The sequence below is a fragment of the Heterodontus francisci genome, chromosome 2 (assembly GCF_036365525.1).
Source record: "Heterodontus francisci isolate sHetFra1 chromosome 2, sHetFra1.hap1, whole genome shotgun sequence".
Taxonomy (NCBI): domain Eukaryota; kingdom Metazoa; phylum Chordata; class Chondrichthyes; order Heterodontiformes; family Heterodontidae; genus Heterodontus; species Heterodontus francisci.
Genome location: NC_090372.1, coordinates 127,274,965 through 127,301,959, shown reverse-complemented (window position 1 = coordinate 127,301,959; position 26,995 = coordinate 127,274,965). Strand labels below are relative to the sequence as shown.

Genomic DNA, 26,995 nt, shown 5'->3' with positions numbered 1-26,995 from the left:
GGACCTTAGGTGAAGGCTGAAATGGATCATCCACTCGGCACATCTGGCTGAAGGTTGCAAATGTTTCAGTCTTTCACACAAAGCTCCACCACCTTTGAGGATGGGTAGGTTAGTGGAGCCTCCTCCTTTGATTAGTTGATGAATATCCACCGCCATTCACGACGATGTGGCAGGACTGCAGAGCTTTGATCTGATCCGTTGGTTGTGGGATCATTTAGCTGTCTATGGCATGCTGTTGCTTCTGTTTAGTGTGTTTGCAGTTCTGTGTTGTAGTTTTACCAGGTTGGCACTTCATTTTTAGGTATGTCTCGTGCTGCTCCTGGCTTGCTCTACTATACTGCGCATTGAACCAAAGTTAGTCCCCTGTTTTGATGGTAATTGTGGAATGAGGAATATGCCGGGCCATGAGGTTACTGATTGTGGATGAATACAATTCTGCTGTTGCTGGTGGTCCACAGCACCTATTGGGTGCCCAGTTTTGAACTTCTAGTTCTGTTCTGAATCTTATTTAGCATGGTGATGGTGCCACACATGATGGAGCATATCCTTAGTGAGAAGTCTCTGAGAACTGTGCAGTGGTCACTCCTACCAATACTGTCATGGATAGTTACATCTGCGACGAGTAGATTGGTGAGGTTGAGGTCAAGTAGATTTTTCCATCCAAGGTTCTCTCGGCGCGTGGCACATAATGTCCTTCAGGATTTGGCCTGCTCAGTCAGTAGTGGTGCTACTGAGCCACTCTTGGTGATGGACATTGATGCCCCTCACCCAGAGTACATTCTATGCCCTTGCTACCCTTAGTGCTTCTTCCAAGTGGTGGTCAACATCGAGGAGTACTGATTCAACAGTTGAGGGAGGGCAGTAGGTGGTAACCAGCAGGAGGTTTCCTTGCCCTTATTTGACCTGATGCCATGAGACTTCCTGGGGTCTAGAGTCAATGTTGAAGGCCACTCACCCAGGGCCACTTCCTCCCGACTGTATACCCCTGTGCTGTCAGCTGGTGTCCCACTAACAGAACGTAGCCAGGGATGGTGAAAGGAGGAGTCTGGGACATTGGCTATAAGGTGTGATTCACTGAGTATGATAGGTCGATGTCTGATGGTCTGCCTACTTTTATTCAACTTTTCTGTACCAGTTTGATAAACTGAGTGGTTTGCTCGGCTCTTTCAGAACGCAGTTAAGAGTCAACCACATTGCAGTGGGTCTGGAGTCACGTGTAGGCCCAGGCCAGATAAGGATGGCAGATTTCCTTCCCTGAAGAACAATTGTAAAATCTCATCTGGTTCACAACAATCCTGTAGCTTCATGATCATTACTGAGACCAGCTTTTTATTCCAGTTTTTTTTTTAATTGAATTTAAATTTCCCCAACTGCTGTGGTATGATTTGAACACATGTTCCCAAACCATTAGTGTGGGCTTCTGTTCTCACCTCAGACCGATGCCTGGATAAACCTCCTATGGATCCATATAGGACATCTGTAGCTCTTCCCAAGATGATGTATTTGCCACGTGTGCATCTTGGAAAATTCAATTCAAAATTTCTCAGATGGGACCCAGTTTTTTCACCCAGATGATGATGGGGGTCTGGAACTCACTGCCTGAAAGGGTAGTTGAGGCAGAAACCCTCAACTCGTTAAAAAGAAGTCTGGGGATATGTACTTCAAGTGCCGTAATCTGCAGGGCTACAGACCAAATGCTAGAATATGGAATTAGAATGGGTGGAATGTTTTTTTCAGCTGGCAGACACAATGGCCCAAGTGGCCTCTTTTTGTGCTGTAAACTTCCTATGATTCTATGACCCTGGACTGTTAGTGATCTGCAGATCTTAATTGTAGATTTACCTAATTTAAATTGGCATGATAATACAGTATTTCACAGGGTGCAGTTAAAGTTTGATCTCCATGTTTCCCAGCTACTTTTAAGTTGGGTAATTATTGTGCTCATGTTTTATCTATAATGTACCAATGCAGCAGTTATCTTACTGAAACCCAAGGTTCAGAAGTTCAAAATTGTCACCCCTCCCTCTTCCCTGAAACTAATCTTTAAATAATATAAGATTTAACCTGTTGACAGCAGTAGAAGTAAGTCGTTAAGAATTGGGGGGGAAAGTGTAGAGTGTATCTTGATTTTATTCTTTCCAAAACTATGATTTTTTTTTTACAAAAAAGCAAAATACTGTAGCTGCTGGAAATCTGAAAGAAAAACAAAGTGCTGGGAATACTCGTGATGAAAGGTCACAGACTTGAATCGTTAACTCTGTTTGTTTCTCACCACAGATGCTGCCATACCTGTTGAGTATTTCCAGCTTTTACATCCTTCCTTAAATAAAGAGACCAGTACTGTACACAGTACTCCAGATGTGGTCTCACCAATGTCCTGTATAGCTGACGCATAACCTCCCTACTTCTGTATTCAATTTCTCTCGTGATAAACAATAGCATACTATTAGCTTTCCTAATTACGTGCTGTACCTGCATACTAACCTTTTGCGATTCATGCACTAGGACACCCAGAGCCCTCTGCATCTCAGAGCTCTGCAATCTCTCACCATTCAGATAATATGCTTTTTTATTCTTCCTGCCAAAGTGGACAATTTCACACTTTCCCACATTCCCATATTATACTCCATTTGCCAGGTCTTTGCCCACTCACAACTTATCTATATCCCTTTGTAGCCCCCTTATGTGTCCTCTTCACAAGTTACTTTCCTACCTATCTTTGTGTTAGCAACAAATTTAGCAACCATACCTTCGGTCCCTTCATCCAAGTTATTTATATAAATTGTAAAAAGTTGAGGCCCCAGCACAGATCCCTGTGGCACACCACTCGTTACTTCTTGCCAACCAGAAAATGACCCATTTATGCCTACTTTCTGTTTCCTGTTAGCTAGTCAATCTTCTATCCATGCCAATATGTTACCCCCGACACCATGAGCTTTTGTTTTCTGCACTAACCTTTGATGTGGCACCTTATCAAATGTCTTCTGGAAATCTAACTCGGTACATCCACTGGTTCCCCTTTATCCACAGCACCGCAGCCTCACAGCTCCAGGGACCCGGGTTCAATTCTGGGGTACTGCCTGTGTGGAGTTTGCATGTTCTCCCTGTGACCACGTGGGTTTTCGCCGGGTGCTCCGGTTTTCTCCTATCGCCAAAGACTTGCAGGTGATAGGTAAATTGGCTGTTGTAAATTACTCCTAGGGTAGGTAGGTGGTAGGGAATATGGGATTACTGTAAGGTTAGTATAAATGGGTGGTTGTTGGTCGGCACAGACTCGGTGGGCCGAAGGGCCTGTTTCAGTGCTGTGTCTCTAAATAAATAAAAAAAAAAAATAAGCGCATGTAACACTCTAAAAGAACTCCAATAAATTGGGTAAACACGATTTTTCCTTTCACAAAACCATTTTGACTCTGCCTGATTACCTTGAATTTTTCTAAATGCCCTGCTATAATGTCTTTAGTAATAGCTTCTAACATTTTCCCCAAGGCAGATGTTAAGTTAACTGGCCTGTTGTTTCCTGCTTTCTGTCTCCCTCCCTTTTTGAGTAAAGGAGTTACATTATTTTTATTTGATTTTTTTACCTTGACCCTACATGCATCAATTCTGTATTTAATTAGTAAATGTGAATTCTGCTTGATATAGAATCCTAATATGAACAAGTTTTTGTTTATTTAATTTGAGTTTTGCTAATGTGAATCGATAAATGTGGTCCATATCCTGGTAAATCTTACAGTACATTGACTCGAAGTTCTTGTATAAGAATAATCATACTTTTAATCCGTTATGTAAAATCCTGTACTTGTTTATAAACAAACATTTGTCCGTTGAGATCTAGAAGGTCTACAGCCACTTGGCAAAGAAATGATCGGTTTAATATTTGATCCTTCCCAAATACAAGTTATTATTTATGGCTCTCAGAAGTTGCATCATGTTCATTGTTTGCCTGCACTTTTATCTAGTTCTCCTACCAAAACCCAGTACCTCTGAAGCAACTGGAGATTGAATGCACTGATAATTATTTGGAAACAGTTCATATTTCCAAATTACTTGCTTAATAATTCGTGCAAATAACTACTACAGCTTAAAACACCAGTGTGTCATTTTTCAGCAGATTTTTGTTCATAATCTAAGATAGGTAGGATAGATAATTTAATAAAGACTTAGATGGTCCCTTTCATCAATGTTAGATATGTAAAGAAGCCAAAGCCTAGGACCTCGTCTGACTAACAATATCCCATGTTGGACTGCTTTTTATTTTTACACATTATGCATAACTTCATATTCTGGCAAATGTAAAAAACTATTTTCTGCCTTGGGCGCACTCAATTGTCCAGTGCCTTTCCATTAACTAAGACTTTATTGCATAAATGCTTTGCCAAACTCTTGAGTGAGGAGAACTTTTGGCCTGTTTTAACATGAATATATTTTAAACCAAGTATAATTAGACAGTAATAAAATTGTGTGTACTTTGAGTCCAGCAGCCTGAGGTTGATAGATTAATAGCATAGGCTAGCCTCATATGGGCATTCCCCTTGGGTTATTTTTAAATTTAGCCTTTCGATTTACCTCAATAAAGTGGAGAGATTTGTTTAGTTGTGTATGTACCCAAAGTTGGATGATGTACATTAGAGTGCTTTATTATTTAGAGAAACTTATGAACCAACATGGTAAAGCTAGTTCAGCCAGGGTTCTGCAGCTGCCATTTCCTTTTTTGATTCCTAGCTCAAAGATGATAATGGAACAGGGACTTAGCACATTCCTATTAACACAACTTGGACTATCAAACCTCTTGCCCCACCTTGAAACTTTAGTCTAATTGGCATGCAAGTTAATGCACCTTCACTTCATTGCAATAGCCACAGTATCCTTCCCTGTCATGGTAAACAGCTTTACTGCTACTTCTGATCTTATCTAGAAAAATTCGTGTAAGTCAAAGGATTTCTTCTGTCATGGAAAAGACAGTTCCCTCTTCTCACCATCAGTTGCTCCATAAAGTTACTAATGGAATTCCATTTTTTCCCCAAAATGTTTTGGTGCATTTTACCTATTTCCTGTATCGTATAAGGAATGCATATTCCATTGTGTTACTTTCTGGGGTTCCCTTTCGTACTGTGTCCAAGACCATAACATTTTGCTGGCTTTCATTCATCTCTTATAACCCAATTTCTAAGCAGCTCTTAGGCAGGCCAATATATCCTTCCTGAGATGCAGTGCCTGGAACTGAACACAGTACTCTAAATAGAACCTCACCAGAGCTTGACAGAACAAATAACTTCCACCCCCTTGTAATGCCCCCTTTAGATAAAAACTTTTAAATTATTTTTTGTATCTGTCCATTAGTTTTCAGTGATTTCTGTATTTGGCTCCCTAAATATCTCTGCTTCTCCACAAAATACAGCAGCATGGTGGCAAAACCAACACCACACACTTGTTTGCCCGATTTAATACAATAGTAAAACTGAAGCGATCTCCAATATATAATTTCTTCCCTGAAAGCAGAATTTGAACTTTTAATTCTACCATATCACAACTGCAAGTTGTTACAACCAAGGCGGGAGTAAATGCAGTGTTAATTCAGTCCCATTATACCACAGGTCACAGCATATCAATAAATTTTCCCACCAATTGAAGAATAGCCAAATTAGACACTATTTGTCCCCTAGAATAAAAGCACACCATACCAGGTTTCTTTAAACATTAACTATTTATTAGAAATGTCTTAACTACTAATGAGATAAATCTGTATATATGAAAAGCTCCTTGGTTCCTTAGCCCTCATGTACACATACATGCATCAAAAAAAAAGTTAACTGGTGGAAAAGGATTTGGTTTACAGCCGTTTTAGGAATAGAAGGAATAAAAATAAGTTTGCCATGTTCTGGTAGGTAATCTTCGGTGGGTTGAGGTGTCCCAGAGTTGAATAGTTGGATGCCACTCGAGGTCACTCTAGGCAAGGTTGATGAACAGCCTCTGATGGGTAGGCATTCAAGACAATTCAACTACAGCAGGCGTCACATGTCTTTCAGCAGGGATGCAGCAACATAGCAATAGAAGCTTTCTGCAGGTTCCAGGATTTCCCAAAGCACAGGAGGCAACAGGAACCACACTGGATGCAGGAATTCTTCAGAAACAAGAGGCAATAGGAATCTGCCACCTTTCAAATGCAGGATTTCTTTGAGATGCAGTTCTCCTTTACAGAGAGGTCTTTTTCTCTCGTCTCCAGGCAGGTCAGGTCTAAGTTTCAAAATGCCTGCTCTTTGTCCAATTCACTGGTTTTTAAAGTCCAAAGTGAAAGCAAAAAGCCTTCCTGAGCCAATCATCTGACCAGATAGTGTCTTCCCTATCATTCAAAGTGTTGCTTTGAGGATGTCTAACCCCTGGCTGGCTTCCTTGAAACTGCTTGTTTTCCTATTGTATACGGTCAACGTCCAAAAATTCCAGCTATTTGCAGGTGTCAGAGTCCACTGAAAATCATTTTTTCAGGTTTTTTTTTTTTTAAAACACTGAAGTCTAAGATTTTTAGTACACAAATAAAACCTCTTATGAATATACTTTGTTACTTCTTAAAGTAAATCAGTTTTATGATTTCATGCTTCCTTAAAGCTGCTTTTGTTCCATCAGGAGTACTGTGGTGTGCCCAATAATTGATGTGATTAGTGATGACACATTTGAGTACATGGCAGGGTCAGATATGACCTATGGTGGATTTAATTGGAAATTGAACTTCCGCTGGTATCCAGTACCTCAGCGAGAGATGGACAGAAGGAAAGGAGACCGAACTATTCCGGTTAGGTAAGTAGGCAATGCGAGCAGTGAAGTACTTTCATAAGACTATTTGGTTTGCCAATGTGTAGAAAACAAGATTTTTTTTATCAAAATAAAGGGGCAATAGCAATTCAAAAACAAAATCTGCAGGGTTTCTTCCTGCTGTGAATCATTTCAGTTGAAAACATGATTTAAAATGTCTGATGTGCAAGTTTATTTGTGTATGTCTACAGATGAAGGGTGTTGGGGAAGAGATTAGACTAGTCTAAATAAAGGTGCCATGTTTCATAAATACAGCAGAAACTTTAAAAAATGAGCAGTTTACCAACAGTTAGTAATCCTGCACAGTAATTTAATTGAGGCCAATCTTTTACCATTTGTGTGATTAAAATGCTAATTCATCTACAAGAACCAAGGTTGAAATCTGTCGTCTTTTGAAGCTCCACTTATTTGAAGGAATATTAGCTGTTAATTTTTTTTTTGCAATAATAATGTTCCAAACAGATATGGTAATGCTCATGTAAATGCCTAAAGTACCATTTAATTGAATTTTAAGAGCATGCATATTGAACACACTATAGCAACATTTTAACTATATATAATTGAGGTTGTTAGAATGGCTGGTGTGATATTTAAATCTGCAGTTTCACTTGATGGGTATGGTATTTAAATGGGTCTGTTCCTTTCCATTAGGACATCCAAATTAAAGTTGCATGAAGCTATGATTTGTTAGTTTCAACGTTGAAATGAAAATGTTAGAACCAACATTAAAATATTTCAAAAAAACTGGAAGACTTATTGAAGCATATTTTTGTTTTTTTCACTCCACCATTTTCTCTTCTTGCACTCAAGATGTTGTTCCTTGCTGAGATACGGTCTTTTGGCACTGGGTGCTCTTTGGTACCTTGTCCAATTAACTTATTCTGAACTGACATTTCGTGAATGATGGGAGGCTATTTTATTACTGAGACATCACAGCCAAGTCTGATCTTGCTCTTTCTTGACATTCACACATGCAGTGCTGGATTTTATGGGCCCTTGAGGCAGGGGATGCCCATAGAATTGCAGCAGGAATTGGAGGCGGTCGGAGAGTTCATCGCCAAGCAATTTTGCTGGGGACAGGATAGGCCAACGATGGCTTTCCTGTCCAGAGGCCAATTAATGGCCACTTAAGACCTTATCCCTCTACCCACCTGCTGGAATTTAAGTGGCCCGGGTGCATCTGCCACATGGGGAGGCTGCCCAGTAATGAGATGCCCTCCCTATCAGTTTGTTGGGGGGACTTGCTTTAGTGGGCAATCTGTGGCCAATGGAGGGCCCCTGCCGGGAAAAACTTCACCTCCCTGGATTCCACTCCCCCTGCACTACATGCCCACCCTCCCTCACTTGGACCTTCTAGACTGGCCCCAGTGACCCTGCCTCGCTTACCCAAGGTCTGGGTGCAGGGCCTCTGCAGTACTGGTACTAGCCACTGCACCCAGTAGTGCTGCCACTACTGCTGAACTGTCAGCCCTCTAATTGGCTGGCAGCTCTTGAAAGCAGGATCCCCATCTTTAAAGGGACAGGGATCCCGGTGCCGGCCATTTAAGTGCCAGAACAATGCATGATTGTGCCAGGTGGGACTCAAAAGCTGAGCCAGGCCTCCCCCACCGTTTCAGCCAATGCCACAAAGTCCAGCCTGCTATATGAGGGAAAGTCACTGGATAGTCAACAGGATTGGTCACTTCCTCCCCCTTCTGCACCCAGCGGAGATCAGTTACTTAAATAAAGATGAGTAACTAAATATGGGGGGCGGTGGGGGGTTGGGGTGGGAGTCAAATACATTCACGTAGCACTGCTATGCTGACTTGCCTCAATTCGCCGGGGGTAGGCAGCACCACAGGCCACTACTTGCATGGTGTTCTCCAGTGATATTGAAGAATGCCACGCAGGTGGTGGTCTGTGGCACTGCCTGCCACAGAATAGAGGTACGTCTCCCCCACAACCTTCCCAATTTGGATGGCTGAAATACTCACTGGATAATTTTGCTGAGCCATCTGTGCAGTCACAGCATCTTTTCTAAACTTGCGTTCTTCCGTGGCTATTTGGCTGGACCAATTAAAATTGCCGAAGTGGCAGTTAGTTGAGTTCATTGTAAGAGCTTACAGATTGCAGCAAACTTCAAGGTGTACCAGTGAACGCATAAATTAAAGTTTAAGTGAGACTAATTTAAATGGAGGGAGAAAAACAAAGTAAAAATGTTGATAAAGTAAATAGGAAAGTTGAGAAACAATGGAGCTCTGCTTGCATTCATGCAAGCAGTGTGACAAATATGTGACCTGAATGGTCTTGCAGGCCATGAAAGATTGACACCATCAGTAGCACAGAACCATAATGGAATGATTCCAGTCAAAGGGGGTACAGATTTGGAAGGATATAAACTATTTAGTTTAGTTTAGAGATACAGCACTGAAACAGGCCCTTCGACCCACCGAGTCTGTGCTGACCATCAACCACCCATTTATACTAATCCTACACTAATCCCATATTCCTACCTCATCCACACCTGTCCCTATATTTCCCTACCACCTACCTATACTAGGGGCAATTTATAATGGCCAATTTACCTATCAACCTGCAAGTCTTTTGGCATGTGGGAGGAAACCGGAGCACCCGGAGGAAACCCACGCAGACACAGGGAGAACTTGCAAACTCCACACAGGCAGTACCCAGAATTGAACCCGCGTCGCTGGAGCTGTGAGGCTGCGGTGCTAACCACTGCGCCACTGTGCCGCCCTGTATTAGCAGAAAAGGAAGTGGTTGGCCACTCAAATAGCAATTACTTTAAATTTACTTCAACAAACTTGGCATTTTAATGCATTAATCGTTACAAATGATTTTGGCAAAATGCATTGTTTTCAACAACATTTGGGGGAAACTTTTAACCTAAAAAGGTTGGGTTGGGCATTGAGTGGGGGCTGGTTTAAAGTCTGAAAAATCTGTCTCCCAACCCAAATTGTCTCCAACCCACTCATTTCCTCCTTTTAATGGAGGTCAGAAAGTGGGCAGCCAGCCAACACATTCCAAGGGGGCAGGTTGGAACATTAAATATAATTACAAGGCTGCTAGCTTCATTGTCATTCTACTTTTCAACTTTAACTATGGTCGCCTGGGAAACTTGGCAGCTGCTTCAAGGCGACGACTTGGCGGATTCAGGTCAGTGCCATTACACCTACCTCCTGATCCAGGTCCCTGCCTGAGGAGCCTTCACAGTCAGACACCCTTCATTGATCTTCCCTCTGAGATTCCCCCAACTTTACCCCCCCCCCACTGCCCCCAACCACCAGCATTCCTCTACCCGCACCCCCCCCAAATCGCCATGGGCTTAAGTGGTCCAGCCTTCAAACACTGGCCCCCCCCCTACCCAGCTGGAAGCCAAGCCTGTCAATCAAACTGGCTTCTGGATAGGGAACCGAATAGTGACATCACACGCTTGCTGTGGAGTTAAAACTCAATACGTGTGCGCAGAATCCCAATTTCCGGGATCCATAAGACTTTGACTCATCTGCTCACAACAGGTCAGGTAAATAAAAATTCAGCCCATTAACTTTTGCAATTTTAACATGTCTTAGCTATAAATATACATTTTTCAAATGCATTTTGTTTTTAGAACTCCCACTATGGCAGGAGGACTGTTCTCAATAGACAGAGATTACTTTGAGTTAATAGGAACATATGATGCTGGCATGGATATATGGGGAGGAGAAAACCTGGAAATTTCTTTCAGAGTAAGTATCTGACCATTTTTTGAAGCAGATCAATCTTATTCAGTACCAGGTGATACAAGATTTAGAATAGTGTTTAACAAACTTGTATTGCTTATCTGTTCATGTTGTAAAAGGGCTGCTTTTTTTATTGTTACCTGAAGATTAGAATTTTTTTTTCAGAGTGTTATTAATCCTTGGGTGTCAGCCTGGTTCTGTTGTACCACTGGGTCAATAAGTTGTGGGTTCAAGCCCCATTCCAGAAACATGAGTGCATAATCTCTGCTGGCACTTCATTGCAGTACTGCGAGAGTGCTTTGCTGTCAGAGGTACCATCATCTTTCAGATGAGACATTAATCCAAAGTCCCATCTGCCTTCTCAGATGTACATAAGATGTCCCATGACACTATACAAAAAAAGAGCAGGAAAGTGCTCCTGTGGTTCTGGCCAACATTTATCCTTCAACCAACATCTAAAAAGGTAATCTGGTCATTTATTTAATTAGCCAATTGGCTGCTACATTATCTAACATTACAACAGTGACTCCCTCAAAAGTTTTTCATTACCTGTAAAGCACTTTGGCACATCCTGAGGTTGTGAAAGATGCTATATAAATTGCAAGTTTGTTCATTCATTCTTACCCTGCTAGGTAAATAAGAATACTCTTTGGTTGACATGACTGGCTCACAGTTTTAAGCATTAAGTTGTTAACTTACCTTAATTGTTAATTTTGGATGTTGGTCTTACTTTAGACACCTAAACCTCATTTTGTTGGCTGTTCAGTTTCTTTGAGAACATTAAGCGTGTTGCTGCACTTTCAGTGAAACCCACTTGGCAGCCAGCAAGTAGCATGTTTGAATAACAAATCCACAAGCAACTCTGCTTGGGTTATTATTGTACAAAAATATCCTGGTATGTAACAGTGGTGTTTAGTCAACAACTTTTACTGGTTACATTATGATTAAAAATTGTTAAAGGTCTTTTTGATATGATTTTATTATCTTGTGCAGTTCTACATTAAAACAGCAACTACACTTTTTTAAAAAAAAAAGTGGTAAAGCAGTTTGGACTGTTCCAAAGTTGTGAAAGATGCTATATAAATGCAAGTGCTTTCTTTCTTCTAGATCTGGCAGTGTGGTGGTACTTTGGAAATAGTTACTTGCTCACATGTCGGCCATGTATTCCGTAAAGCTACTCCTTACACTTTCCCCGGAGGCACTGGGCAGATAATAAACAAAAACAACAGACGGCTAGCAGAGGTCTGGATGGATGACTTCAAAAATTTCTTTTACATTATATCACCTGGTAAGAACCAAAGTAGTACTGGAAATTAAAACCAAGTAATTTTTATCTCAATATTTACATTCCTACTTGCATTTAAAACACTAGAGAATGTTTGTGGGTACACATATTTAAGAAAAAAAAACACTGTTGCTCCTCATGGCACTGAAAAATATATTCCAGTATTGATTGGTTCCCTTCATGTGTTTTTTTTTTATACTTGGGTGCTTGATATTACTTGGTAGAGTTGGCTATCCAGGGCCAAGAGATTCTCTAGGGTGTTAATGCTTTTGGCACTGTTGCATTCAGACGGACACCTGAAAGTAATTTATTAAATTTGTAATTTTATTTCCAATGCAAGTTTTCACTCTACCTGGACTTAGCTACTGAGAAGGTAGATGTGGCCCACTTAAAGATCTACTCAGTTGATCCTTTGACATGTCCGTTATCATTAGGCTGGATTACTGTGTACTAGTTTGTCTTCCTCCTGTCTCATTCTGAGAGACACTGTTGCCTTAAGTTAGCAAACGTCAGGTGAAATCAACTACACCCAGTGGGAGGTTGAACCCATGCTCTTCCATTCTGTGATATTGAATATTAATGTGCCAACAATGTTCCCAGAAACGCTCTAATTCACCCATTTGTTAACAACAATGTTGCTTTAACTTTACAAGAAATTACCAAATTTTAATCAAACTTGTTACCATTCATTAAACAGACAGGTACAGTTTATGCTAAGTTGTGCTGATTTTTCAGTGCAATTCGTCTGCAATCTCCCAAACCAGTACAAAAGATCGACTAATTTCAGGTGCAAGTTACACACACTTTTTTTGTGCTGGATTTTTTAAAAAAGTCAGACTGGAAGTTGCTCCTGCCCAACTATCTCGCCAGGTTCCCAGATCAAATAAATCAGTATGGCAAGTTTCTACTAATTGTACCAATTTGCAGGTTTTCAAGGAGACTCAAAATTTATCTTTCTTTTACGTGCAAGGCACTATTGGGTATTGGGAACTTACTATGTAGAAAATTATTGGCACAAATCTTCATTCTAACCATGTGCTGCAATGCTAGGACACCTGAGAAACTGGGGTAGAATTTCTGCTATGGGTGCAAATGGCAATCTGGGAACCCAGAGAAGAGGAGAGCAGTGATCATGCATTTCACCAAAACAAGTGGAAGTAACATCTAGAGACTCTTTTTAAAGGGCACAAGATACTGACCGAAGAGCAGATTCCCTTCAAAAAAGCGGATACTTAACTATTAGTGTGTTGGATCATGTGGCTATATATATTCTGTACTTGAATGCCAGCTCTTTGGCTCCAGAATATAAAACCATATACCACAGTGGAAACAGTTTATAGGAACATTGGAAATAGGAGCAGGAATAGGCCATTCAGCCCTCGAGCCTGCTCCACCATTCAGCTAGATCACAGCTGATATTCTACCTCAACACCATTTTCCCACAATAACCACATATCCCTGGATATCTTTAATATCTAGAAATCTATCCATCTCTGTCTTGAACATACTGAATGACTGAGCCTCCACAGCCCTCTGGGGTAGGGGATTCCAAATATTCACCACCCTGAGTGAAGAAATTCCTCCTCATCTCAGCACTAAATGGCTTCTTATTCAGAGACACTGTCCCCTGGTTCTAGACCCCTCATTCGGGGGAACATCCTTCCTGCATCAACCTTCTTGAGCCCTGTAAGAATGTTATATGCTTCAAGAAGATCACCTCTCATCTAAACTCAAGAATATAGGCCCAGTCTCCTCAATCTCTCCCCATAGGACAGTCCTGCCATCCCAAGAATTAGTTTGCTGAACCTTTGCTGCACTCCCTCTATGGCAAGTATATCCTTCCTTAGATTAGGAAACCAAAACTGTACATAGTACTCCCAGGTGCTGTCTCACCAAGGCGCTATACAATTGCAGCAAAACTTCTTTACTCCTGTACTCAAATTGTCTTGCAATAAAGGCCAATTTGCCTTCCCAATTGCTTGCTGCACCTACTTGTTAGCTTTCAGTGACATATGAACAAGGACACCCAATCTCACCATTTAAGAAATACTCTGATTTCGGTTTTTCCTACCAAAGTGGATAATTTTACATTTTTTCCACATTATATTCCATCTGCCATGTTCTTGCCCATTCACTTAGCCTGTCCAAATCTCCTTGAAGCTTCTTTGCATTCTCCTAACAACTCTCATTCTTACCTAGTTTTGTTTATTCATCAAACTTAGAAATATTACATTTGGTCCCCACATCCAAATCATTGATCTAGATTGTGAATAGCTGGGGGCCCAAGCACTGATCCTTGCAGTACCCCACTAGTCACAGCCTGCCAACCTGAGAATGACCTGTCTAGTCCTACTCTGTTTTCTGTTCATTAACCAATTTTTAATCCATGCCTGTGTATTACGCCAATTACATGTGCTCTAATTTTACTTATTAACCTCTTGTGTGGGACCTTTATCAAAAGCCTTCTGAAAATCCAAATACACCACATCCACTGGTTCTCCCTTATCCTGCTAGTTACATCCTCAAAAAAACTCCAACAGGTTTGTTCAACATGATTTCCCATTCATAAATCCATGTTGACTGCCCAATCTTGCATTATTTTCTTAGTGTCCAGTTGTCACATCCTTTATAATAGATTCTAGCATTTTCCCTACTACTGATGTTGGGCTAACAGGTCTGTAGTTCTCAGTTTTCTCTCTGCTTCCTTTCTTAAATAGTGGTGTCACATTTGCTACCTGCCAATCTTCAGGAACTGTTCGAAAATTCTGTAGATTCTGGAAGATGATCAATGCATCCACTACCTCTACAGCCACCTCTTTCAACACTCTGGGATGTAGATCAACAGGTCCAAGGGCTTTATCAACTTCCAATCCCATTAATTTCTCCAGTACTACTTTAACTAAATTTCAGTTCCTCATTCTCACTAATCCCTTGGTTCTCTAGTATTTCTGGGAGGTTTTTAGTATCTTCCTCAGTGAAGACAGTCACAAAGTATTTGTTTTGTTTCTCTGCCATTTCCTTATTCCCCATTATAAATTCCCCTGTCTGCCTATAATGGGCCCACATTTGTCTTTGCTAATCTTTTCCTTTATACATAATTTTACAGTCCATTTTTGTTTCTTGCTGGCTTACTTTCAGATTCTATTTTCTCTGTTTCTTGGTCCTCCTTTGCTAATTTTAAAATGCTCGCAATCCTCAGGCTTACTACTTTTTTGGGCAACTTTATAAGCCTCTTCCTTTGATCCAATACAATCTTTAACTTCTCTTGTTAGCCATGGTTGACTCACCTTTCCTACTGGGTTTTTGTGCCTCAAAGGAATGTAAATTTGTTGTAAACCATACATTAGTTCTTAAAATGGTAGTCATTGCCTGTCTATCGCCATACCTTATAATATAGTTTCACAATCTACCACAGCCGACTTGCCCCCTCATACTTGCGTAGTTTCCTTTGTTTAGATTTAAGACCCTAGTTTCCGATTGAACTACAAATCACTTTCAAACTTGAAGTAAAATTCTATCATAGTAAAAACACTCTTCCCTAAAGGCTTCTTTACAACAAGATTATTAATTAGCCCTTTCTCGTTGCACAATCTCAGATATAAAATAGTCCGTCCTCTAGTTGGTTCCTCAACATACCGTTCTAGAAAACCATCTTCTATACATTCCAGGAACTTATCCTCCACAGCATTAGTGTGAAATAGGTTTGCCCAGTCTATGTAGATTGAAGTCCCTCCTTGATTACTGTATTACCCTTGTTACATGCACCTCTAATTTCTGGATTTATCCTCTGCCCTACATTACCACTACTGTTTGGTGGCCTACAAACAACTGCAACCAATGTTTGCTGCCCCTTGCTGTTCCTTAGATCTACCCAAATCGATTCTACGTCTTGATCTTTCGATTGAAGATCCTCTTACTAATGTACTGTTATCATCCATTATTAACAGCGCTATCCCATCTCATTTTCCTTTCTGCCTATCCTTCCTAAATACTCTTGAACATTCAGTTCCCAGCCTCGGACACCCTGCAGCCACTCTGTAATGGCAATTAGGTCATACATGTTTACCTCTGTTGGTGCCATCAGTTCATCTACCTTTATCTGAACGTACACAGCATTTGCAACAAGTGCCTTTTAATTAAATTAAAGCAAAATACTGCGGATGCTGGAAATCTGAATTAAAAACAAGAAATGCTGGAAATACTCAACAAGTCTGACAGCATCTGTGGAGAGAGAAGCAGAGTTACCGTTTTGGGTCAGTGACCCTTCTTCGGAAAGTGTCTTTAAGAGCCTATAATTGTGTTTTCACAACCTCTGGCCTTATCTGCTTGTGCACGCTTAAGTTTGTATGCTCTGTCTCTTCCTGCTACATTGATTGTCATTACCCTTATTGCTACCTTGCTTTCTTGCCTTCTCTTTAAATTATCATGTCTTCTCTCACTTGATCCCTCGCTCCCTCCCCCCCCCCCCCCCCCCCCCATTATTTAGTTTAAAGCCCTCTCTACTGCCCTAGTTATAGAAACATAGAAAATAGGAGGAGGAATAGGCCATTCGGCCCTTCGTGCCTGCTCCACCATTCAGTATGATCATGGCTGATCATCAACTCAGTAGCCTGTTCTTGCTTTCGCCCCATACCCTTTGATCCCTTTAGACCCAAGAGTTATATCTAACTCCTTCTTGAAAACATATACAATATTTTGGCCTCAACTGCTTTCTGTGGTAGCGAATTCCACTGGCTCACCACTCGCTGGGTGAAGAAATTTCTCCTCATCTCAGTCCTGAAGGGTTTACCCCGTATCCTTAGACTATGACCCCAGGTTCTGGACTCCCCCACCATCGGGAACATCCTTCCTGCATCTACCCAGTCAAGTCCTGTTAGAATTTTATAGGTTTCTATGAGATCCCCCCTCACTCTTCTGAACTCCAGAGAATATAATCCTAACTGACTCAATCTCTCTTCATACGTCAGTCCCGCCATCCCAGGAATCAGTCTGGTAAATGTTAACTGCACTTCCTCTATAGCAAGAACATCCTTCCACAGATAAGGAGACCAAAACTGCACACAATGTTCCAGGTGTGGCTTCACCAAGGCCCTGTATAATTGCAGCAAGACATCCCTGCTCCTGTACTCGAATCCTCTCGCTATGAAGGCCAACATACCATTTGCTTTTTATAACGCTTGTTGCAACTGCTTGCTTACCTTCAGTGACTGGTGTACGAGAACACCCAGGTCTCGCTGCATATTCCCTTCTCTCGGTTTATAGCCGTTCAGATAATCTGCCTTCCTGTTTTTTCTACCAAAGTGGATAACCTCACATTTATCCACATTATACTGCATCTGCCATGCATTAACCCACTCACTCAACATGTCCAAATCACCCTGAAGCCTCTCTGCATCCTCCTCACAACTCGTCCTCCCACCCAGTTTTGTGTCATCTGCAAATTTGGAGATATTAGGTTTAGTTCCCTCATTTAAATCATTAATGTATATTGTGAATAGCTGGGGTCCTAGCACTGATCCCTGTTGTACCCCATTAGTCACTGCCTGCCATTCGGAAAAAGACCCATTTATCCCTACTCTTCGTTTCCTGTCCGCCAACCAATTTTCCATTGCAGTACACTACCCCCAATCCCACGCGCTTTAATTTTACATGCTAATCTCTTAGGTGGGACTTTGTCGAAAGCCTTCTGAAAGTCCAAATAAACCACATCCACTGGCTCCCCCTCATCAACTCTACTAGTTACATCCGCGAAGAATTCTAGTAGGTTTGTGAAGCATGATTTCCCTTTTGTAAATCCATGCTGACTCTGCCCGATTCTACCACTGTTCTCCAAGTGCTCTGCTATAAAATCTTTGATAATGGACTCTAGAATTTTCCCCACTACTGACGTCAGGCAGACTGGTCTATAATTCCCTGCTTTCTCTCTACCTCCCTTTTTAAATAGTGGAGTTACATTAGCTACCCTCCAATCTGTAGGAACTGTTCCAGAGTCTATAGAATCTTGGAAGATGACTACCAATGCATCCACTATTTCTAGGGCCACTTCCTTAAGTACTCTGGGATGCATACCATCAGGCCCTGGGGATTTATCGGCCTTCAATCCCATCAATTTCCCCAACACCATTTCTCTACTAATACTAATTTCTTTCAGTTCCTCTCTCTCACTAAGCCCTGTGTTCCCCAACATTTCTGGTATGATATTTGTGTCCTCCTTTGTGAAGACAGAACCAAAGTATACATTTAGTTGGTCAGCCATTTCTTTATTCCCCATAATAAATTCCCCTGTTTCTGACTGTAAGGGACTTACATTTGTCTTCACCAAATTCTTTCTCTTCACATACCTATAGAAACTTTTACAGTCAGTTTTTATGTTCCCCACAAGCTTGCTCTCGTACTCTATTTTCTCCTCCTTAATCAATCCCTTGGTTCTCCTTTCCTGAATTCTAAACTGCTCCCAATCCTCAGGTCTGTTGTTTTTCCTGGCAAATTTATAAGCCTCTTCCTTGGATCTAATGCTATCTCTAATTTCCCATGTAAGCCATAGTTTGGCTACCTTTCCTGTTTTACTTTTGCACCAGACAGGGATAAACAATTGTTGCAGTTCATCCATGCACTCCTTTAATTGTTTGCCATTGCCTATCCACCGTCATCCCTTTAAGCAACGTTTCCCAATCAGTCATGGCCAACTCGTGCCTCATGCCTTTGAAGTTTCCTTTACTAAGATTCAGGACCCTTGTCTCAGAATCAACTACTTCACTCTCCATCTTGATGAAGAATTCTTTCATATTATGGTCGCTTGTCCCCAAGGGGTCTCACACCACTAGATTTTCAATTATTCCTCTCTCTTTACACAATACCCAGTCTAGGATGGCCTGTTCTCTAGTTGGTTCCTCAACGTATTGGTCAAGAAAACCATCCCGTATGCACTCCAAGAATTCCTCCTCTACGGTATTGTGACTAATTTGATTTGCCCAATCTATATGCAGATTAAGGTCACCCATAATTACAGATGTTCCTTAATCGCATGCATCTCTAGTTTCCTGTTTATTGCCATTTCCAACATCGCACTACAGTTTGGGGGTCTATATACAACCCCCACTAACTTTTCTTTGCCTCTTGGTGTTTCTCAGCTCTACCCATAGAGATTCTACATCGTCAGAGCTAATATCTTTCCTCACTATTGCGTTAATTTCCTCTTTAACCAGCAATGCAACTCCACCGCCTTTTGCTTTTTGTCTGTCCTTCCTAAATATTGAATATCCCTGGATGTTCATTTCCCATCCCTGGTCACCTTGCAGCCGTAATCCCGACTATATCATACCCGTTTACATCTATTTGCACGATTAATTCATCCACTTTACTGCGAATGCAATACGCAACGCTTTAGACGACTCGCCAGAATACTAGTCCCAGCACTGTTCAGGTGAAGACCGTCCCAACAGTATAGCTTCCACTTTCCCCAGTACTGATGCCAATGCCCCGTGAATCAAAACCCATCTCTACCACAACAATCTTTGAGTTACGCATTTAATTCTAATCTTATTTACCCTGAGCCAATTCACTCGTGGCTCAGGTAATAATCCAGAGATTATTACCTTTGAGGTTCTGCTTTTTAAATCTTGCCCCTAGCTGCTCATACTCTTTGCAGAACCTCTTTCCTAGTCCTGTCTGAAATGATGGGGTGAATCTTATAACAATCTCCCAGAGATGAAGTGAGATTGAGGGACTGGAGTAAAGGTCAGTAATAGTGCAATGCACTTTACATGACTTAGTGACAAACTCTGTTGTGTTAAAGATTACTAATTCACACTTGTGTTGCATTGTGACAACTGCTGATAGTTTTTCCTGCAGGGTTGTCGAGTGAACTTTCCTTTATTGGCTGATGTATAGAATATAAGAGCAGGGAGGTTATGCTCGAACTATATAAAGCTCTAGTTAGACCACAACATATAGTTCTGGTCACCACATTACAGGAAGGATGTGATCACACTAGAGAGGGTACAGAGGATGTTGTCAGGAATGGAGAATTTTAACTAGGAGGAAAGATTGGACAGGCTGGAATTGTTTTCTTTGGAACAGAGGAGGCGGAGGGGAGATTTAATTGAAGTGTATAAAATGATGATGGGCTGAGATAGAGTGGATAGGAAGGACCCATTTCCCTAAGCAGAGGGGTCAATAAGCAGGGAGCAGAGATTTAAAGTAATTGGTAGCTGAGGGGTAATTTTTTCACCCAGGTAGGGGACTGGAACTCACAGCCTGAAAGGGTGGTAGAGACAGAAACCCTCATCACATGTAAAAAAAACACTTGGATATGTACTTGAAGGAATAATTTCTCCATGTCTACCCTGTCCCATCGAACACTCTCCGAGAAGGTACAACACAGGTTAGATACACAGTAAAGCTCCGTTTAAACTTTCCTTGGAGTGTCGGATTAACCCGGGTCACTCACTGTGCCCGGCTCAGGCTCAAGACTCACCTGCCTCAGTCACTGAGATGCTCCTGTATCACTTGCCTTAATGTAAGCGGATGCCGGGTTTGGGAGCAGGACAGGTACACGGGATTAGGACGACTGCTCATGTGGAGGATAAGCATCAGTAATCCCTCAGAGAATCAGAACAGACCAGCGAGACTCAGAAAAGGAAACTTGTTTTGAATTTGTGGGCCTCGCTTTTTGGAATGTTTTAGTATTTGGTGAGAATGTTGAGCCATTGAGATTTTGCCCCAATAGGATTAATCGATACTATATGACTTTATTACAACAGTAAGGTACCGTGTGTACTGTAAATATGGACTGAAATGACTGAAATAACTATGTAACTGATCAATTTTCAGCTGAATACTATGATGACAGTTAGTCATAGAGTTATACAGCACAGAAACAGACCCTTCGGCCCATCGAGTCCTTGCCGACCATCAAGCACCTAACTATTATAATCCCATTTTCCATCACTTGACCCGTTGTCTTGTATGCTAAGGCATTTCAAGTGCTCATCTAAATACTTCTTAAATGTTGTGAGGGTTCCTGCCTCTACCACCCCTTCAGGCAGTGTGTTCCAGATTCCAACCACCCTCTGGGTGAAAAATATTTTCCTCAAATCCCCTCTAAACGTCCTGCCCCTCAGCTTAAATCTATGCCCCCTGGTTATTGACCCCTCCGCTAAGGGAAAAGGTTTCTTCCTATCTAACCTATCAATGCCCCTCATAACTTTGTATACCTCAATCACGTTCCCCCTCAGCCTTCTCTGCTCTAAGGAAAACAACTCTAGCCTATCCTGTCTCTCTTCATCGCTGAAATGCTCCATCCCAGGCAACATCCTGGTGAATCTCCTCTGCAGCCTCTCCAGCGCAAATCACATCCTTCCTATAGTGTGGCGACCAGAACTGTACACAGTACTCCAGCTGTGGCCTAACTAGCATTTTATACAGCTCTATCATAACCTCCCTGCTGTAATATTCTATGTCTCAGCTAATAAAGGCAAGTATCTCATATGCTTTCCTAACCAACTTATCTACCTGTGCTGCTGCCTTCAGTGATCTATGGACAAGTATACCAAGGTCCCTCTGACTCTCTGCACTTCCTAGGGGCCTACCATCCATTGTATATTCCTTGCCTTGTTAGTCCTCCCAAAATGCATCACCTCACACTTCTCAGGATTAAATTCCATTTGCCACTGCTCTGCCCATCTTACCAGCCCATCTATATCGTCCTGTAATATGAGGCTTTCCTCCTCGGTATTTAAGACACCACCAATTTTAGTATCATCTGCGAAGTTACTGATCATACCTCCTATATTCACATCTAAATCATTAATGTACACTACAAATTGCATGGGTCCCAGCACCAATTCCTGTGGTACACCACTGGTCACAGGCTTCCAATCGCAAAAACAACCCTCGACCATCACTCTCTGCCTCCTGCCACTAAGCCAATTTTGGATCCAATTTGCCAAATTGCCCTGGATCCCATGGGCTCTTATCTTCTTGACCAATCTCCCATGCGGGACCTTATCAAAAACCTTACTGAAGTCCATGTAGACTACATCAACTGCTTTACCCTCATCTACACATCTAGTCACCTCCTCGAAAAATTCAATTAACTTTGTTAGATATGCTCTCCCCTGACAAAGCTATGCTGACTATCCTTAATTAATCCCTGCCTCTCCAAGTGGAGATTAATCCTATCCCTCAGGACTTTTTCCAATAGTTTCCCTACCACTGATGTTAGGCTCACTGGCCTATAATTACCTGGTTTATCCCTACTACCCTTCTTGAATAATGGTATCACATTCGCTGTCCTCCAGTCCTCTGGTACCTCTCCTGTGGCCAGAGAGGATTTGAAAATTTGTGTCAGAGCCCCTGCAATCTCCTCCTTTGCCTGGGATACACCTAATCTGGGCCTGGGGATTTATCCACTTTTAAGCCCACTAAAACCACTTCCCTTTCAATACTAATTTGTTGAAGTATATCATGGTCCCCCTCCCTGTTCTCTGCACCTACATTGTCCTTCTCCCTAGTGAATCCAGATGAAAAGTAGTCATTTTAAAAACTCACCTGCGTCCTCCGGCTCTACACCCAGATTGCCACTTTGGTCCCTAACGGTCCCTACTCTTTTCCTGGTTATCCTTTTGCCTTTAATAGACTTATAAAATGCCTTAAGATTTTCCTTTATTTTGCCCGCCAGTATTTTTGCATGCCCCCTCTTCACACACTTTTTTTTTTTTTGTACCCCCCCACACACCTTCTATACTCCTGTAGGGCTTCTGCTGTTTTCAGCCCTCTAAATCTGCCATAAGCCTTTTTTTTCCCTTATCCAATCCTCTATCGCTTGATATCCAGGGTTTCCTGGACTTGTTGGTCCTACCCTTCACCTTTACAGGAATATGTTGGCCCTGAACTCTCACTATTTCCTTTTTGAATGACTCCACTGGTCTGATGTAGACTTTCCTACAAGTAGATGCTCCCAGTCCACTTTGGCCAGATCCTGTTTTATCATATTGAAATCAGCCTTCCCCCAATTTATTGCCGGTCCATCTTTGTCCTTTTCCATAACTACCTTAGATCTTATATGGTCACTATCCCCGAAATGCTCCCCCACTGACACTTCTACTACTTGGTGATAGCTTCATTCCCCAAGATTAGGTCCAGTACTGCCTCTTCTCTTGTAGAACTTTCTATGTGCTGTCTCAAAAAGCTCTCTTGGATGCACTTTAAGAATTCTGCCACCTTTAAGCGTTTTGCACTAAGACTATCCCAGTTAGCATTGGCGAAGTTGAAATCCCCTACTATTGCCCAATTATTTTTACACCTCTGAGATTTGCTTACATATCTGCTCCTCTATCTCCCTGACTGTTTGGAGGCCTGTTGTACACTCCCAGCAAAGTGATTGCCACCTCTTTGTTTTTAAGTTCTACCCATATGGCCTCAATTGAGGAACCTTCCAAGAGTTCATCCCTCCTTACCACAGTAATTGACTCCTTGATCAATAGTGCAATGCCACCTCCTCTTTTACACCACCCCCGCCCCCCGCCCCCCTGTTCACGCCTGAAGATTCTATACCCTGGAATATGGAGATGTTAGTCCTGCCCTTCCCTCAACCATGTCTTGGTGATAGCAATATCATATTCCCATGTGTTAATCAACACCCTCAATTCATCTGCCTTGTAAGACTCTTTGCATTAAAATAGATGCAATCCAGCCTTGCATTATTCACCTATGCCTTATTTGCTCTGCCTTCCAGACTGACTTAGTTTCTCTTCTATATTTGGCTGTGCATCACCCCCTACTGTACCTCCATTCTGTATCCCATCCCCCTGCCAAATTAGGCCCAGTGATCCAGGAAGCTAAAGCCCTCCCTCTTGCATCATATCTTCAGCCACGCATTCATCTGTTGTATCCTCCTATTCCGATACTCACTAGCATATAGCACTAGGAGTAATTCAGAGATTACAACCTTTGAGGTTCTACTTTTTAATCTGTTACCTCAATCCCTAAATTCTTGTTGCAGGACCTCATCCCTCTTTCTACCTATGTCGTTGGTACCTCTGACTGTTCACCCTCACCCTTTAGAATGTCCTGCAGTCGCTCCATGATATCCTTGACCAGAGCACCAGGGAGGCGTCATTCCATCCTGGAGTCACATTTGTGACCACTGAAATGCCTATCTGTACCCCTTACATTAGAATCCCCTATCACTATAACTGTCTCACTCGTTTTCCTCTCCTCCTGTGCAGCTGAGCCACCTGTGGTGCCACAGACTTGGCTCTTGCTGCGTTCCCCTGAGAAGCTATCTTCCCCCAACTGTATCCAAAGCAGAAAATCTATTAGAGAGGGAGATGGACCCAGGGGACTCCTGCACTACCTGCCTAGTTCTTCTACTCTGCCTAGCGGTCACCCATTCCGTTTCCACTTGAGCAGTCTTTGCCTGTGGTGTGACCACCTCCCTGTAGGTGCTATCCACGATGATCTCACCCTCGCAGATGCTCCAGTGTCCCCAGCCGCTGCTCCAGATCCGAAACGTGGATTTCGAGTAGCTGCAGCTGGAGACACCTTTTGCACACGTGTTCGCTCTGGACACTGGAAGTATCCCTGACTTCCCACATTGCACAGGAGGAGCACTCCACACTGATGAGCTGCCTGCCATGACTTACCCACAATTTACTCCCTTAAAGGGGTGGCACAGTGGTTAGCACCGCAGCCTCACAGCTCCAGCGACCCAGGTTCGGTTCTGGGTACTGCCTGTGTGGAGCTTGCAAATTCCCCGTGACCGCGTGGGTTTCCGATGGGTGCTCCGGTTTCCTCCCACAGCCAAAGACTTGCAGGTTGATTGGTAAATTGGCCATTGTAAATTGCCCCTAGTGTAGGTAGGTGGTAGGAGAATGGTGGGGATGTGGTAGGGAATATGGGATTAATGTATGGTTCGTATAAACGGGTGGTTGTTGGTCAGCACACACTTGGTGGGCCGAAGGGCCTGTTTCAGTGCTGTATCTCTCTGACTCTAAATTACTCAAAAATTAGAGATTTACACTAGGGACCTTGACTCACTTTAAAAAAAAAAAACTGTAGACCTTACCTTTCTCTTTACTTTAGTTACTAACCCAGCTATTTACTGATACACCCCAACAGCAGTTACTCACCAACTAATCACCTTGCAGCTTTCCTGTGATGTCACTGTTCACTTTGTTTTCAAACTCCGGCACGCCTGGACTTCTCTCCACTCCCCTCCCAGATGGTGAGTGTGCTAGGCCACGATCCATGGGCTCTATTTATCAGCTCCCCACTTGGTGTTCTTCCTGCAGGTCTGCTCCTCTCCCAGACAGTAAGTTAATTGATTTCTTAATAATTAATAAGCCCCACTAATACCAAAGCTTACTACTAATAAAACTTTACTAGTAAAGTACCCAAGTCCCGAAAGATTCTTATTTCAATTAATGTTATATTAACTCCTGCTCCTATGTTCTTCACCCCAGTTAAAATTCCTTTGTTTAGATAAGAGGAAAAGAGAAAATGTTCAGCAACCAATCACTTATCTTCTTTGCTGTAACATCACACATCAGTTTTCTTTGGAATGCTCTGAACCTGCACACTCCCCACCCTAGCTCTTCAAACTCTCATTGCTGTCTCTAGGTTACCCTCTAATTCTGGGAAGCAGCTTGGGTCTTCTACAGCTACTGGCAGCTGAAAAAGGAGCACCTCTTTTCCCCCTCTGCATTGAATTCCCACATGAACCGAATTCCTACCTTCACAGGCTGATTACATCTCACTCCCATATGAGCTACATTCCCACCATCCAACTATGTCTCACTCAGGCAAAGTCTCCTTTCTGTCGAGTGTGAAAGCCCGCTCTGCTTTTACAGAGCCTCTGATGGGTCACTAGCGAGCTTAGCTTCCTGCTATAGTAATTAACACCTATTGAAGCAACTACTTTCAGCTGATTGACGGGTAACTGCCACTGGCAGGCAGCTACCATGTTTAACAAGGCAATTTAACTAGCTTGAAATTTGAAACTTTTATGTCAGAGCCTGACTCTTAATCTAAATTGAAACTTGAGAAAAACATACCTGATCTTACCATGTGAACCAAATTCCCATCTTCACACTCTGACTACATCTCACTCGGGTGAAGTCCCTTCTCTGTGCACCCCTTACTCCATTATATATTTGTAGCAGGAAATATTACCTTTGTATAGTAATCATATGTATTTAAGTGTAGTCCTCGAGTTCATGTGGAAATTTGAAAATGCAATCTAAACACAAAAGTTGCTTCCATATTAATAAATAGCAAAAATAAAATACTGCAGTTGCTGAAAATATGCTAAAAACACTCAGCAGGCCAGCTAGTATTTGTATACAAAAGAGATAAGTTAACATTTTTGGTGTAATTGTCTTCATCTGAACATAGCACAAATGTTTTATTTGTTTCATGATCTACAATGCTTTGGTTCTAATTCAACAGGCGTAACAAAGGTTGAATATGGAGACGTAACAGCACGCAAAACATTAAGGCAAAAGCTATCATGTAAACCTTTCTCTTGGTTCCTGGAAAATGTTTATCCTGATTCCCACATTCCACGACATTATTTTTCCTTGGGAGAGGTACGAGTTATAGCTCGATTCTGAAAGTGGTTGTAATTTTCTGAAAATACATATTTAGTCATAACTAGCCTGTAACAAGACTATCACTGTTTTCATTACATGATATTCAATAGAGTACTGAGTTCAGATTCTTGTAAAGTAATGAGTGCTGCTTTTTTTCTGTTTATCACTGGTGCATGTTTTCATTTTGTGGTGATAGCTCCTCATCAGGAGCTGCCTCCATTCTAATCCAATTTTCCTGCCCATATTTCATATTCTTCAGTTTCAAATACTTTTCTAATTCCCTCTTAAGTAATGTTGTTAAGTCTGCTTTAATTTCTACGTCTAATTATTTCATTTTCTGATAATGCTCTGTGTTGAATAAAATTGTTCTAACTTCCTTTTTCATTCTTCTAATAATCTTTGGTTTATGCGCTGTGCTTGTTAATTCATCAGTGGAACAGTCTCACTATTTACCCTTTCAAAACTTTTCATGATATTGAAACCTCTTAGATCCCCATTTAATATTTTCAGTTCCAGTGACACACTCCCCAATTTTTTCCAACCTTTTTCATAACTGTAACCTCTCATTCCTCTATCATTCACATGAATAT

At 41.8% G+C, this 26,995-nt stretch overlaps 1 protein-coding gene across 3 annotated transcripts in view; it reads left to right on the top strand.

Moving 5' to 3' along the window:
* The window catches only part of galnt1 (UDP-N-acetyl-alpha-D-galactosamine:polypeptide N-acetylgalactosaminyltransferase 1), a 203,273-nt gene that overhangs the window by 140,313 nt on the left and 35,965 nt on the right, over positions 1-26,995 (top strand). For all 3 annotated transcript variants that reach the window (XM_068010567.1, XM_068010558.1, XM_068010548.1), the window contains exons 6-9: positions 6,622-6,792; positions 10,415-10,532; positions 11,634-11,814; positions 26,263-26,402. In XM_068010567.1, the coding sequence (XP_067866668.1) occupies positions 6,622-6,792; positions 10,415-10,532; positions 11,634-11,814; positions 26,263-26,402 (610 nt within the window). The remainder of the gene's footprint in view (positions 1-6,621; positions 6,793-10,414; positions 10,533-11,633; positions 11,815-26,262; positions 26,403-26,995) is intronic.